General features: G+C 36.8%; 4 protein-coding genes across 7 annotated transcripts; 1 reads left to right on the top strand and 3 right to left on the bottom strand.

Moving 5' to 3' along the window:
• Positions 1–1,608: 1,608 nt before the first annotated feature.
• LOC17888115 (ethylene-responsive transcription factor CRF5) lies at positions 1,609–3,238 on the bottom strand. The gene has a single exon (XM_006294661.2). It carries the CDS (start codon positions 2,897–2,899, stop codon positions 2,027–2,029), a length of 873 nt encoding a protein of 290 aa, XP_006294723.1. The 5' UTR covers positions 2,900–3,238; the 3' UTR covers positions 1,609–2,026.
• A 1,798-nt stretch (positions 3,239–5,036) lies between these two features.
• Positions 5,037–6,905, bottom strand: LOC17890395 (NDR1/HIN1-like protein 6). 2 transcript variants are annotated; one of them, XM_023784495.1, is made up of 3 exons: positions 5,827–6,688; positions 5,693–5,742; positions 5,037–5,294 (listed from the first exon to the last, which is right to left on the bottom strand). In XM_023784495.1, exons 1-2 carry the CDS (start codon positions 6,570–6,572, stop codon positions 5,724–5,726), a joined length of 765 nt encoding a protein of 254 aa, XP_023640263.1. In that variant the 5' UTR covers positions 6,573–6,688; the 3' UTR covers positions 5,037–5,294; positions 5,693–5,723. The 2 variants fall into 2 exon arrangements, with proteins under 2 accessions (XP_023640263.1, XP_006295826.2); XM_006295764.2 differs by lacking the exon at positions 5,037–5,294 and adding an exon at positions 6,695–6,905 and having other exon boundaries at positions 5,623–5,742; positions 5,827–6,611.
• A 1,949-nt stretch (positions 6,906–8,854) lies between these two features.
• Positions 8,855–10,959, top strand: LOC17889550 (eukaryotic translation initiation factor 3 subunit I). Its single transcript, XM_006294517.2, has 9 exons — positions 8,855–8,955; positions 9,043–9,263; positions 9,416–9,631; positions 9,720–9,853; positions 9,949–10,068; positions 10,159–10,248; positions 10,340–10,426; positions 10,521–10,600; positions 10,710–10,959. Exons 2-9 carry the CDS (start codon positions 9,080–9,082, stop codon positions 10,783–10,785), a joined length of 987 nt encoding a protein of 328 aa, XP_006294579.1. The 5' UTR covers positions 8,855–8,955; positions 9,043–9,079; the 3' UTR covers positions 10,786–10,959.
• Positions 10,960–11,039: 80 nt separating this feature from the next.
• Positions 11,040–13,894, bottom strand: LOC17887844 (G-box-binding factor 3). Of its 3 annotated transcripts, none has more exons than XM_006294356.2 (12): positions 13,712–13,893; positions 13,385–13,491; positions 13,218–13,262; positions 13,030–13,125; positions 12,841–12,924; positions 12,717–12,758; positions 12,433–12,633; positions 12,299–12,347; positions 12,037–12,212; positions 11,868–11,945; positions 11,631–11,756; positions 11,040–11,547 (listed from the first exon to the last, which is right to left on the bottom strand). In XM_006294356.2, the coding sequence occupies exons 2-12, from the start codon at positions 13,442–13,444 to the stop codon at positions 11,368–11,370; spliced, it is 1,137 nt and encodes a 378-aa protein (XP_006294418.1). In that variant the 5' UTR covers positions 13,445–13,491; positions 13,712–13,893; the 3' UTR covers positions 11,040–11,367. The 3 variants fall into 3 exon arrangements, with proteins under 3 accessions (XP_006294418.1, XP_023639623.1, XP_023639624.1); XM_023783855.1 differs by having other exon boundaries at positions 11,054–11,547; positions 12,106–12,212; positions 13,712–13,892; XM_023783856.1 differs by having other exon boundaries at positions 11,455–11,547; positions 11,635–11,756; positions 13,712–13,894.
• Positions 13,895–14,678: the final 784 nt, after the last annotated feature.

Here is a 14,678-nt window from a genome sequence, read left to right as displayed (position 1 = left end):
CTCATGACCATATGTATTAATATGTCTTTTGAAAACAAACAAACTTTAGTTTTTCAAAATATATTCGTATTTTATATTGTGAGTGATCGGATACGTAAAAGATAGCAATACAAAATCACCCAATTGCCTAAGTGGTTTCTTTTACTATGTATCTTAGAAGAAAAAAAAAACACAACATTTGAAGTCACATATTCTGTGTATATATTTTGACCATTCAATCGACCACAGGGAAAAAAATTCTGATAGAGGAATGGGAGGGCTCTGCTTCTGAACGAAAAAGAGGGTTTGCGCAGTGTAGTCACACACACTTCGGGAAGCCAAAAACGGGTCTGGTCCAATTTTTAAAAACACGAAAGAGACAAATCTACTCAGTTGGTCAAATTAAACCTCGAACGGACCAATACTGCTGTTATTGCTGTTTTTGGTGAATGGTCCTTTTTTCTATCTATTAAAACATCACAGACTCCTTTCTCTACTAGTATAAGATTTTTCCATTACATACTTTTTACATTCTCTCGTTATTACAACATCTAGCTAAAATGTTGAAGAAGAAAAGAAAAACATAGTTAGTAGAAGAAGGTGTAAGAAAAAGTCTACAACTCAACTGAAAAACATTTCCAAAAGTAGACAGAGAGTGACAGGTTGAAGAAACCATGTGAATAAAATAGATGTCATGACAATGGCATAAGATGTTTGTGTAAATAATATTAGGAAACGTCGTAATCGAAAGATTGATAGATTTAGAAAGGAGATAATTAAAAACGTTATAGTGGCCAGTGGGGGTGACTAAGGTCAACGACAAGATCATGAGAAGTCTTCATCTTCATTGGAAAACTCTTTCCTCTAAATTTCCAATTTGCCAAAACAGAGAGAGAGAGAGAGAGAGAGTCTCTGTGTCTGTGGTGGTGTTTTGACAGAAAGACATCTAAGTTCATGTCCCAATACATACACTGTCTTTCTCTTCTACTCACTGTTTCATTGCTCTCTCTCCATTGAAAAGTTTATCAACTCAATACATAACCTCATCCACTCCCATGACCCATTTTTAATAACTTAAGTAGACATGACCTTCTCCTTAAGAAAAAAAAGTGATGTAAACCAAACTTGTATTATATTGTTTGATAATTTTGCTGTTTATATCGAATCGAATTAACTGTTTGCTTAGACATGGGCCAAATTTTGAATGCAGTAAGATTAAAAAGTGTGGTACTAATTGACTGTCTTTGAAATTGAGGAGGTTGTTAAAGTGGAGACAATGTGTAGGGCAATACATGATTCAATGGAGTTGGTTCTTCACATTAATGGGCATTGTTGCTCTGACACTTAGTGCCAAAAAAGAAGAAAGAAGAAAAGAAAACACAAGAAGATGGTTGTTTTAACATCTTTAGACCATATGTAATTATTTTAAAATTAGATAGTTGATTTGGTCTTAATCCATATAGTTTAGAATCTTTAAGATATTTTGTCTTTATCTAAATAAATTTATTTGTTAGGGGGAGAGAAGAATTTGATTTGATGTTTTTATGTACAAAGAAAACTCAAATAAAAATGACATGTCACCCATATAAACCCCACTAGGTGCTGGAAGAGATTCATGCGAAGGAAACAAAAGACAAAGATTTAGCATTATATATATAAGTAATAATATGGGATATATATAAATATATATACTGCTTCCTTGCATAGTGACATACAGACTCGGAGAGAAACCAAAATTTCAAAAAACCCCTAATAAATACTCTCTCACAAATCTTATTTAAACTCACTCACACTAATTACTTACTTACTATATTTACTCGCAATTACATTAAAGAAAGTTTAGGAAAATAATAATTCCGATGCGCTTCTTCCGCTGATCGGAGCCGCCCACGAAAGGGAAAACGGACGGCTCAGATGCATCCCCGTCGTTATCATCAAACCACTCATCCACATCTCACTCAACACGAACAAGGAAAACAAAACACGAAACCCAGAAAAATTTGAGAGGAATAAGAACGGAACGAACTTAACTCGATTGACTAGTTAGTTATCCAACAAAATGATCTTGGAAAAACTCATCAACGTCCCACGAGCTGAAATCTCCGATCACCCCTAAGGGAAAAGTCTCCGACAAGTTGGTATCGTTATCACCAGACACCGTGCTGTTGTCTAGAAACAAAGGATCAGGGGTAAATTTGGAATCCCAAAAACTGTCTCCGGTGCGAAACAAATCAGGCAAGAAAAACGGATCCGATGATAAAGTTTCTTCCTTTGCCTCTCCCGACGCAGAGGAGCGCTTCATCGGCTCTGTTCTGTACTCTGTTTCTTCGTTGTGGTCAAACCGGAGAACCGACGTCGGAGAACACAGACTGGTTTGTGATTCCCTCGCCGAATCGCAACCAGAGACCGTTTCAAGATCAATCACCGGAGTTTTCGGAAACGCCTCAGTCGGAGGAGGAGGAGTGAGAAAATTCGTCTGCGCGTTGTGCCCTTTGAGTCGAATCGCTGCTCTATCGTAACCTATAGCAGCTTCCTCCGCCGTGGCGAAAGTTCCAAGCCAGAGACGAGTACGAGTGGAAGGATCACGAATCTCCGCCGCGAATTTACCCCAAGGTCGTTGTCTAACTCCTCTGTACTTGACCACAGGCTTCACCAAATCACGAGCGGTCTCCGTAGTCGCCTTGTTCTTCGCCTTCCTCGCCGGTTTAGCTCCGTCGTCGTCGCCACAGAACCTGATCTCTTCGACAAAACGTTTAACCCTTGGAGGTACGTATATGTTGTCGGTATCTTCGTCGCTGGAAGAATCAGTAGCACATGGGTCAGTGACTATGATTTTCACAGTCTTGGGGAAACCGTTGAACGGTAAGGAAGTGATTTTCCGGTGAACCGTGTACTTTACTTTTCTCTCCCGGGTTTTCATTTCACTCGGCGAAGAAGATAGAGTTATAGCAAGAGAGAGTAAAAAATATATATTGGGATTAAAGGAATTGGAGAAGAAGAAGAAGAAGAGTCAAAAAGGCTACGAAGAAGAAAACGCCGTTTCTTTAGTAACATCCTTCTTAAATATAGTCACGCCCACCCCCACACTTATTGTTTTTTTTCCCTTTTGCCATTCTTAATTTCCTTTTTTATTTGCTTTTTTTTTTTAACTTTATTTCTTGATTTTCGAAATTTTCAAAATCGTTATGGAAATTCCGAGATTTGGTTAAACGTAGTAACTTTTGTATTTATCTCAATATTTTATTAATTGGTTATGAGTTAATATCATAATTATGTTTTCTGTAAAATGAAAAATTAGAAAGAGAGAGAGAGAGAGAGATTTGTGGCGCTTAAAACGACCAGCCGCTTCTCCGATTAATATAATAAGAGAGCTAGAATTTGGACACGTGGCTAGTTTCGGTATAAGAGCTCTGTCTGGTTTTGCCCGGTCACACAAACTTGGTTAACAAGCAACTTTTTTGACTGTGCCTGTACTATAGGAGTGACACGCGCCACTGATGTTCGTGAAAGTCATGCGCCTAAATGAAATGGGCCTCCGCTCACGTGAGACTGGTCACAGTGCTGTCACTCACTGCTTTTGAACCCACTACGATCATTATGATTTTTATGGTAATCATGTTTTCGGAATGTTTTTGTTCCAATTAATTAATTCTTCTTTTCGGACAACCAAAAAAAAAAAAAACATTACTATTATTGTTAATTATTAGTATTTCGTTTTAATTATAGTTAAGCATATCTTCGTTTAGGGTAATTATGATCTGTTTGCTTGGAGATCAAGTGACTGCATCAGCCATTATACAGTTTTGTTTCAGCTAATTTTAACACTGGATACTAGATATACTAGTAATTAATATTGCCTAGAGTACTGATCATTATTTTTATCTATATAACTTGGCACTTAACATGAGAAATAAAGATTTTTACAACAAAAACTATTGAAAATATACATTTGGTTCATCTGTCATATAGTAAAAAGTGATAAACTAGAAAGAACAAAAAATCAGTTTTTTTTTTCCTGACCAAGTCAGGTTCGTGTGAGAACATTTTATAGGGATCTAGGTAGTCTGGATTCATTTTATTTGGCAAGTTGTTAGAAGAGAATCCGGGGGTCATATAGATAAGTAAAGAAAATCAATTTTAAGAGATAACTAAAGAAAATCAATTTTAAACAACTTTTAAGAGATTCAAATATGGAATACAAGAATTAAGAATATGTAAGTATAGTATGTGGCGTGCACTAACGTGCATTAATCTATTAATAGAAAGAAACAAAAGAGAGGAAACAAAAGAGAGATTGGACTTATCTCTTAGGGCCACATGAACAACCTTGAAGACAAAGCGATTACAAAAAGCAATTGCACCATATGCGTTGGACGACGTTGAGCCATGAGAGATTACTTTTTTTTTTTTTTTTTTTCTTTTTTTCTTGTTTTCTTACCTTCACATAATAATTACTTTCTTTTTTGGTTATACGAGGTATGAAGTGTTGGTGTAGATATAGGAAACGAGATGGTCTTCTGTATCATCGTCGTCTCGACATTTAGTGAAAGGTGATCGTAGAGACTTTAAAAATTCAGATAAACGGTGATCGTCTCTCTTCTCCTTCGTTTCTCGTTCTTGAATTTTGATCTAGCTAGTTCTTTTAATTCGTTTTACTATTCTATCATTCTATGTATGTAGTAGTGATCATTGTTTTTGCAGAAAGAAACACCTGTAGTGTTAGTGTAGCCGTACGATAGATAATAACAAAAAAAAACAATATACATATAGTACATCCTCAATTAGACCAGTACATCTAAAATAGTCTCTATTATCTCTAAAAAATCATGCATATTGAATGACAAGGATAGCTCTCTCTCCATAATGATACACATGGGAAAATAACAGATCAACTCATAGAATGCCTTTTTTTCTTTTTTTTTGGTTCGGACTTCTTTAAGCCGGCGGCTTCCCTATAGCTTATCGTTTTTGTTGCCAATAATGGTTAGCAAATTGATCTTTATTCTTATTAAAAAAGATGAATGTAGTCATTACCAAAAAAAAAAAAAAAAGATAAATATAGTAAACACAAGAGCATAATTTTGATATACCAGAATCTAAAAGTTTGTAAATACAACCTGATAACATGACTTTTAAGTTATTGAATAAAAATTTCACCAGATTATTGCACGGAAGCCACGTAACATTTACCAGATTAGGCCCCAAAAATAGCACAAGCCTTCCAACTGTATCTTTACGGGCCAAATACTCGACGAGCCCATTAGTGAAAACTTCGAAGGCCGCCACTTTAGGCTCCGCAAATTGCAAGTTTCCAACTATTACACAAAAATGTCAACAAGTATTCTTCAAATAAATAATTACCAGTTGCAAAAAGAATAAAAATAAATAAATTAAATAATTACCAGTTTTTTCTTCTTTTTTTTGTCGGTAATTAATTACCAGTTTACCACATTACACCATGTTTTGTTTACCGTCTAAATAACAAACTCACCATCAATATTACACCAAAAAACCTATCACACACGAAAATATAATAGCACAACACTCTCTATATTCTATACAATCCCCCCCCCCCCCTCGACGTATCCAAATAAAATAAATTAATAACGTTGTATAAAACACGAAAATTTTTAGAATTATAAAAATGAAAAGAAAAATATATTTTATATACAGTATAGTTTACAAATATTTCATACAAATGTTAGATCGCCACCTTTTCCCAAATCCCCGAAACCTTTCCTTCTTCATGCATGTATATTGACCCTGCAATGTGTCATATAAAATCATCTCATAAAGATTCAAAATATTGGATGTAACTGAAATGACCACAAACTAATCTTAATTTACCATTTGAGTGTATTGAGGATGCACTTAGGTGAATCAGTATCGAGCTTGTTCAAGCTAACACCGCCGCATCTCAAATTAACGGCGAGCATCCCGATCTTAACCCCGGCGACACCTAATCCAACTTTAGTCTTGGCAACAACGTTAATCACCAGATCTTTGCTCTGAAATTTGGTAGCGAGTCTCTTAGCCAATGCTCTCTCCACGAGCTGGTTCTTCACCGTCGTCTCCACTTTGACGCTCGTCGAGTTCTTGGGACCTTGTCGGAACCCATTGACCGTCGTGGCTCCCATCCCTGTCTCGTCGTTCCCAGTTCCAACGCTCATCTCGACGTCGGTGTTTCCGTAGTAGAAAACGAGTTTGGAGTTGGGATTCTTCATCTCGACACGCGCAACGGCTGTAGCGGAGAGAGAGGCGCCGTCGGGATCGTCGGCGAGTTTGAAACCGTCGAGACGGAAAGAGGCGAGGCTGAAAGTAGGGAGCTTAGGATCGAACCAGAGGTAGAAAACAGCAGTCCCGACTAAGAGGAGGAAGATGAAGAGGACAAGAGAAATGCAGACGCAGCAGCAACAGAAACGGCAACAGCTTCTGCGTTTTCTTTTCGGTCGGAAAGAAGAAGGCATAGCGGCGGAGGCTTTTCTCATAGGTTGCTGGGAAACGGGAGGAGGAGGAGGAGGAGGGGTCGCATTGTTTGGATCTCTGTAACCTGGGGGTTTTTGAAGAACCGGTTGCATATGATAATCTGCCATTGTTTTTTAAATCTTAATTTTCACCTCTCTCACGATCTCCTGAAAAATCGTATCAAAGAAATGATCAATCTCTCTGTTTCTTTCTTTCTAATTAGCGCAAATACAGTCGGAATTGATGAAACCTGAGGAGAAATCTTGAAATATGAAGAGAAACAGAGAGGCGATAATGATGATGATGGTTAACCTCAGAGATCTAAACTTGGTTTCTAAGAGATTTTGAGTTTTCTTTTTTTTTTTATAAAGGAAAAGAGAGAGAGAGAGTTTTTGGTGTTGCGTTGTGTTTTGCCAAATGGAAAGAAGAAGAAGGATGCATTTGAGACGTGAGGAGGGGAATTCGTTTTAGCCGTTTTTTTAAATTTCATTTGTTAATGCTGATGTGTCTCCCTCCTCTTTTTTCTCTTCTTTCTACAATTTTTAAAACTGACTTTGTCTCATTCGATCAAGTTACTGCCACGTGGCTATATACTCGGGAAAAAATTACTAATTTTATCTTCATCGCTTTAACGAATTCACAATATAACTCTAAAGCCCTCAAATCTCTCACTAAATACGTTTTGTTTGCGTTTGTCTCCTTCCCCGTCATGACAATGGAGTGTATAAACCCCCAAAGTCTTCGATTAGATGGTCACCGATTCAACGAGGTAGGTATGCATATATTTATTCCTCTCTTTTGTTATCTACTCTGCGAATTTTAGTTTAGTTTATTCACCCTTGATGATTGTGAATTGTAAAATAAAATCATTGTTCTTTATGTTGTTTCTTTCAGCTTTGGAACATGAGAACGCCGACTCTTATTAAGAGTTATACCAGAGTGGGACTCTTATTAAGAGTTATAGCACAGTGATGATTGTAAATGATGTCATCATGTCTCCACTTCTCAACCATGTATGAAATTAATGCTTCTTGAAATTCAAATTCGATTCCCAAAACCAACAAATCTTGATGTTATCTTTGTGATGTTTCTGCTATGTCGCGTAGGTTGTGCTTGGAGGTGGTCAAAAAGCATCAATTGTGACTACCACTCATCATTGTGTTGGGAAGTTTGAACAACACGGTTAGTGTTACAATATGAAAATTTTATGTGAAAACATGTTAACTTGGAAAAAAGATATGTAATTGTGTGTATCATTTTATGTTTGGTTATTATATATACAGTAAAACCTCTATAAATTAATAATGTTAGGACCATGAAAATCTATTAATTTATCGATAAATTAATTTATAGAGAGATATTCCTAATTTGGAAAATATTTTCAAGATAATATTTAAAAATAAGATTTAATCATGATAATTAGTATTTTATATAATCAATTACAAATAAATAATAATTATTATGTATTAAAAGATAATGCTAACTATTTTTCATATAGTAAAATATTATAAATAAAATCTAACAAAAACTAATGTGTCTATATATACATATATTTTGAAAATTTTACGTAATTATTAATTTATAATATTGATGGGACCATATCTTTACAAAGGATTTTCAAAAAAATTATAATCTTATTATTTTATCGAAATATGTCTAAAATTACACTGGTATCAAGTTAGGACCGGAGAAATTTATTAATTTATAGAGATTATTAATTTATCGAATATTAATTTATAGAGGTTTTACTGTATATACATATATATATATATATATATATAGATTCTGGAAGAGGGAATAGGTGGTGTGAAAGGTCATTTTGGACCTATAAATGTTTTGGCGTTCAATCCTGTTGGGAAGAGGGAAACCAGCATCATTTGATTTTGATTGATCGGTACAATCCTTTTTGAGTATATAGTATGTTATTACTGAGTTTGTGGGATGGATATTTTTCAGTTTCTCTAATGGAGCTGAAGACGGCTACGTGAGGCTGCATCATTTTGACTCCAATTACTTCAACATCCAGATTTACATTCTTTGAAAAAGTCTCTCACTCCGCATTCTTTTTTTTTACCTCTTTCCAACATTTTCATGATTTTTATGCACTATCAATATACTTAATGTATGATGAAGCTTCTGAAATAATTTATGAGTTAATTGTGGTGTTAACAGACCATTTAAACGTAAATATAATCGTTCTTATTTTCTAATCATTGAAAAAAGAAAAAAAAAGATGAGAAACTGCTTTTAAAAAAGGTAAGAACTTAAAAACAGGCGTGATTCGAACTCGCCATAAATAGAGACGAAGCATAAAACTCTTTAGCCACTGAACTACTAAAAAGGTGTCGTGACGAATAAATGAAAACTATATATATATATATATATCATATCGAGTAATTTTAACGGAGAATAAGAAAAGGTTAAAATTGTCAAAAGAGAAGAGAAAGTTGATTCCCTAGGGTTTATTTGCTCCTCCTCTTCGTTTTCTCGTCTTCGTCTTCAAGCGAAGAGGTAAAGGAGAAAAGCCGTCTGCCATAGCCGTTTCTTCAATTATCTTTGTGTCTATCTATTGATTTGATTTCTTGTCGGTTTTAACAGATTCGAAGCTCGTCGCATCAAACCCTAGCAATTGAAGATGAGGCCGATCTTGATGAAGGGACATGAACGTCCATTGACGTTCCTCAGGTACAACAGAGATGGCGATCTTCTGTTCTCCTGCGCCAAGGACCACACCCCCACCCTCTGGTTTGCCGATAATGGCGAACGCCTTGGAACCTACCGTGGCCACAATGGTGCTGTTTGGTGCTGTGATGTCTCCCGTAAGTGTTTCAACTTCGCAATTTTTTTTCCGAATTCGATTCAAATAGTATCGAGTGGATGAGTGAATTCAATGTTTCCCTCAAGGCTTGTTTAGTGTTTGATTTAGTCTTTCGAAGCTGAATGGTTAAGTGGTTTGTTTGTGATTTCTTAGGAGACTCGTCAAGATTGATCACTGGCAGTGCTGATCAGACTGCTAAGCTGTGGGATGTGCAATCTGGACAACAGTTGTTCACATTCAAGTTTGGTTCTCCGGCCAGGTCTGTGGATTTCGCTGTTGGCGATCATCTTGCAGTGATTACCACTGATCCCTTCATGGAACGTAACTCTGCAATTCATGTGAAACGCATTGCAGAAGATCCCGAAGACCGTAAGTTGTCAATTCTATGTGTAAACCAGCTTTAAGTTTTAACTTGTGTCGTGTGTGTAAAAGGAAATTGTTTGATGCAATGGTGTAGAGGTTGATGAGTCTGTGCTTGTTCTTCCAAGTGCTGAGGGAAGGAAGAGGATCAACAGAGCTGTTTGGGGTCCGCTGAACCAAACTATTGTTAGTGGTGGTGAAGATGCTGTAATCAGAATCTGGGATACGGAGGTAATTCATATATCTGATGTGGTTTCTTGTGTATCAGTATCACTTTTAAAGTTATTAGCTTAAATCTTATGTGGTGCTACTGCCATTGTTTCTAGACTGGGCAATTGCTCAAGGAATCAGATGAGGAAGTGGGTCACAAGAAGGCCATTACATCGCTCTCTAAAGCAGCTGATGATTCTCACTTCATTACAGGTTCACTTGACAAATCTGCAAAGGCATGTGTTCCATTCTGTTTCAAAATAGTGCTCTGTTCATATAGTAGAGACACATCTTCTGATTGAGTGTTCTTTTGTTGATGCTTTCAGCTGTGGGACATGAGAACGCTGACTCTTCTTAAGACTTACACAACAGTGGTGCCTGTAAATGCTGTCACCATGTCTCCACTTCTCAACCATGTATGAACTAATGCTTTTTAAAATTGAAATTCGATTCCTAAAATTAACAAACCCTGATTTTATCTTTGTGAAATTTTCTACTCTCTCTTAGATTGTGCTTGGAGGTGGTCAAGATGCATCAGCTGTGACTACCACTGACCATCGTGCTGGGAAGTTTGAAGCTAAGTTTTACGACAAGGTTAGTGTTACAATAAGGTTTTATAATTGAAAACTTGTAACCTGGAAAGTAGATATATAACTGTATGTTATTGTGTTTTTTATGACATTTGTAGATTCTGCAAGAAGAAATTGGTGGTGTGAAGGGTCATTTTGGACCTATAAATGCTTTGGCATTCAATCCTGATGGGAGGAGGTAAGCTAACCCTATTTGATTTTTATATTGATTGATACCAATCTTCACATGATTAGTTTGTGTCCTTTTGATGGCTTTGTTGCTGAGTTTGTGAAATGTATTTTTTCAGTTTCTCTAGTGGAGGTGAAGACGGATACGTGAGGTTGCATCATTTTGATTCCGATTACTTCAACATCAAGATTTAGATTCTTTGAATAAGTCTTTGCGTTCCGGATTTTGCTCTCTCCTCTTTTAGCATTTTCATGTTTTTGTTTACTACCAAAACAAATAGTTTGATGACAAAGCTTTTGAACATCGTCAGAATCTTTTGTTTTTCAGTTCCAGAGTTTTTCATTGGTCAAATTTTAATTATTATAACATATTGGCAAATTAATAATTAAACCTCATCATGTATCAATCAATCAAAGATAAAATGTGTTTGGTGTATTACCTCTTACCATCAAGAAATCAAGATTGATTGCAAAAACATTTTATATGTTCAAAGTTATCTTTCACAGTAAAATTACATCATGCCTAAATGCAGAAAAAGGAAGCCATTTATAACCAAAAAAAAAAAAAAAAAAAAAAAACTTCTCTATATTAACAACCAGAACATCAAATTTTTTCTTCCGGAGGAAAAGCTTCTTTCTCCCTCTCCGAAAGTTTATGGATCAATCATCATCCTCAATCTACTATACTATCTATCAAGTTTTCTGAAATTAGCAGCATTTGTTTTCTTTGTTTATGTCGACAAATTAGGTAGCAATCGACACTCAAATCATGATCGATTAGCCCGCGGCTACAGCATTAGCTCGAGGCTTTGTATCAAGCAGTTGACGCAATTTGCTTGTAGAGTTAGAATCATTGTCTCCTTGGTTCTTGTTCTTGTCTCCAGCTCCTGAGTTCTTATATCTAGACAACAAATTTCCGGGGACACTCTTCTCGGGTTCCGAGCATTTCAGTTTGTCCTGCAACCCACAAAGAACCGGCCACGTTCAGGAGATTGATACACACGTTCATAAAGATAACTTGTTATTTAATGCTTAGTTACCAACAAGGTTGCATTTGCTCCTCTTAGTTTATCAGATTTCTCATTAAGTTGGTTTAGTTCAGATCTTAATGCCATGTTTTCAGCTGTCAGGGCTTCGACTTTTCTAGCAAGTTCTTCGGTCTCGGCCTTCAAAACAAGGAATGACAGAAAGTTTATTAGCTTGTTTATTGTTTTGGCGAGGTCACACCAAAAGAAAAAATATCGAAAGAGCTTCACTGTTTCTTTCATTAACCAAACCTGTTTCCTCAATCTTGACCTTCTAGCTGATTCTCGATTAGACTGTTTTCTTCGTTCCCGTTTCAATTCTCTCTCGTTCTGGAGACAAAAGCAGATACTCGATGAGGTAAATGGTAAATATAAGCTCGAAAATCCAACAAGTGGAAGATCAAAATATGTCACAGGGTACCTGAAGCCAAGTTTCAGGAGGAACCATGGCTAAAGATTGTGACATGAAGGGGTTGGAATTTGCACTTACACCAGGGGAGATTATAGCTCCAGCTCCTTGAACAACTTTTACGCCGGTATCACCACTTGACGGAGAAACAGAACGAAATGAGCTCGACTGAACCAATTGTTTCCCATCTGCCAAGATAAATCGAATAAAGAATCCAGTTACATCCCACATTTATCCTGAATCTAACTCTATAGTACGTGAAAAAGGCTTATACCTTTTGTTGGAGTTACCTCTCGACTTCTTTTAAGTTTCGGTTCATCAGCCTGGAAACATACACCCCAGTTATAGGCTATTAGACCATCATATTGAAACAAAAGATTGCTGAGATCAAGAGAAGAGAATCATCACCCCAGTTGTATTCCCATCACTTCCATCACTTGACCCATCCGTTTCTGAGCTGTTCCGTTTATGTTCATCTGCACCAATTTCAGGATTCCCATTTCCTAGAGACATAGCAAGTCCATCAAACTCTTTCAGCTTCTTCATCAATCCATTGTCTGTGTTCCCTGTAGATTTAGTAGGAGTGTCGATGCTCAAATGCGTCCCCGGCTGCCAATTACAAGGAGCACCATTAAACAGCGAACAAAACCACTTCTCAATCCTTCATGTATCAAACTAGCTAGACCACTTACAGTCGTTAAAGGTGGAGCCTTTTGACCTTGCGGCTGTGATCCCTGTGCACAGAAACTCAAGCCAGTAAGATAAACGATCACAGAGGATTCAACTAGGAGATGGTCGAGGAAGCGAATTGTGTACCATGGGAATTCCAGGATGAGCGTAAACTCCTCCTCCATGCGGGTAAACAGCTCCATAGGGTGCTCCATAGGGTGACATCATATGCTGAAAGATTCAAGACCAACCAAACACACCAATGAGTCGTCTTCATAATATTTACCATATTTGCACAAGAGGAGTCGTCTGTGTGTTGATTATAAAATATAGTACCTGAGGATTCCACATGTAAGGGGGAGGAGGATGACCAGATGCAGCCATAGCTGAATTGTAATAAGGGGGCATTGCAACTCGTGGACCATAATATGCCTAGTAGCAAGTAACAAAACCCACATATCATGCACCATAATCATGGTATTACTAGGCTATATAACTGGAGAGTGATTAAAAAAGGGACAAACCTGCATAGCAGCCCAATCAGGGTAGACATGAACGTTTGTTTGATCCTATCAACGACAGTCAAGTCAACGCATAAGGAATTAACAGGAAAACAAAGAACACTAACTTTGACTAGGATCGAAAGAAAATTGACTTGGAATAAAAGGTTTGATAACACTGTTCAACATACCGGTGGTGAAGATGGCTTGTTGCCTGATTTGGTAGGCTTTGGTTCCTCGCTATTTCCCATGGTTTTAAGTTTTTATTTCCCACTCAAGAGAAGAACAATGACTCTTGCTGCAAAATCAAGGGATGAGGTTGTATGAGAAAGAGAGAGAGAAGGGTGAAAAGTGAAAAGTGAAAACGTAGTTCTCCCTCCCATCCTATGTTCAGGAAAACTTTGAGGAAGACAAAAGGAATCAACAAAGTGGTTACTAATAGACATTTATAGCCCTGAAACAATCACATGCACCCGAAAAAAAAAAAAAGCTCTGAGAAACGTAAAGTTATACAATACCTTCGAGAATCCGAAAGTTCTTAGGAGAAACGTAAGCAGAAGATGAAGAAGAAGCAGCTTAAACAGACAGAAACCCAGAAATTTTAAATCGCTAATTCGAAACCTAAACAGCAATTAAACGCATTTTCATCTTTCTCTCTCTCTCTCTAAGAGTTGCGTTTTCTTTTTCTGATGGGAGGGACTATGGAGGGAGACGAGAGAAAGAGAGAGAGGAAAAAAAAAAAAAAAATGGAGCGCCAAGACGATGACCACGTCATCAAACACGTGTCAATAGAATATAATACAGCGTAAACTACGGTGGTGTATGATGAGTTGGCTCCTCGGGTTTAGTGCCAGCCAATTTCCTTATGTCATCTCTACCGTACACGTGTTCGAGTGTTAGTCGCTCTACGCATCCCTCATGTGACTTACGTGGTCCGTCCGTTTCATCTCATCTCTCCCTCCTCTCTACTTGCAGTTAATATTTGTTTTATAAATTATTCGAGATTATAATAATATTTACCATAGTGGATAAAAAATCAACCCTCTTTCAAATCCGTCACACATCAGTGAGAGTCATGTGCAAAAAAAAAATTCTGATTCTAAACCTCATTTGTGAGAAAACAGAAAAGATGTACCGTATATATTTTATTCCATCCAACAAAATTTGCGAAATTTTTGTGTTTGCAACCAAGAGAATAATTCATTACGTCACACAAATATTCAAACATATTTTTTCAGTGACGCCATATATATATTTTCATCATACTAAAAGAAAATATATATTTTTTCATAATAAGAGAGAGTCGATAATAATAATCTTATGGGTAATGGCTACAAAAAATAAAATAAAAAAAGAAGAAGAGACTTTTTGACTATTATTAATTAGAAGCATAGCAAATTAGCAAAAGCTCCTCCGACGCGGAGAGCACTTCTTATGTCGACCAAAGTGAAGATCTGGACCGTCCAATATTCACCACCGATTCAT

The sequence above is a fragment of the Capsella rubella genome, unplaced genomic scaffold (assembly GCF_000375325.1).
Source record: "Capsella rubella cultivar Monte Gargano unplaced genomic scaffold, Caprub1_0 scaffold_4, whole genome shotgun sequence".
NCBI classification, from domain to species: domain Eukaryota; kingdom Viridiplantae; phylum Streptophyta; class Magnoliopsida; order Brassicales; family Brassicaceae; genus Capsella; species Capsella rubella.
The sequence above is the reverse complement of the archived record's forward strand: the minus strand, read 5'-3'. Positions and strand labels throughout refer to the sequence as shown.

What these genes read in the sequence shown, in the direction of transcription:
- LOC17888115 (XM_006294661.2), bottom strand. Translation starts at nt 2,899, where the DNA reads ATGAAAACCCGGGAGAGAAAAGTAAAGTACACGGTTCACCGGAAAATC.
- LOC17890395 (XM_006295764.2), bottom strand. Translation starts at nt 6,572, where the DNA reads ATGGCAGATTATCATATGCAACCGGTTCTTCAAAAACCCCCAGGTTAC.
- LOC17889550 (XM_006294517.2), top strand. Translation starts at nt 9,080, where the DNA reads ATGAGGCCGATCTTGATGAAGGGACATGAACGTCCATTGACGTTCCTC. An exon ending in TTGGTGCTGTGATGTCTCCC is followed by an intron (nt 9,264 to 9,415) that starts GTAAGTGTTTCA and finishes GTGATTTCTTAG; the next exon opens with GAGACTCGTCAAGATTGATC. An exon ending in CACTTGACAAATCTGCAAAG is followed by an intron (nt 10,069 to 10,158) that starts GCATGTGTTCCA and finishes TGATGCTTTCAG; the next exon opens with CTGTGGGACATGAGAACGCT.
- LOC17887844 (XM_006294356.2), bottom strand. Translation starts at nt 13,444, where the DNA reads ATGGGAAATAGCGAGGAACCAAAGCCTACCAAATCAGGCAACAAGCCA. An exon ending in AGAGGTAACTCCAACAAAAG is followed by an intron (nt 12,213 to 12,298) that starts GTATAAGCCTTT and finishes TTATCTTGGCAG; the next exon opens with ATGGGAAACAATTGGTTCAG. An exon ending in GGTCAAGATTGAGGAAACAG is followed by an intron (nt 11,757 to 11,867) that starts GTTTGGTTAATG and finishes CTTGTTTTGAAG; the next exon opens with GCCGAGACCGAAGAACTTGC.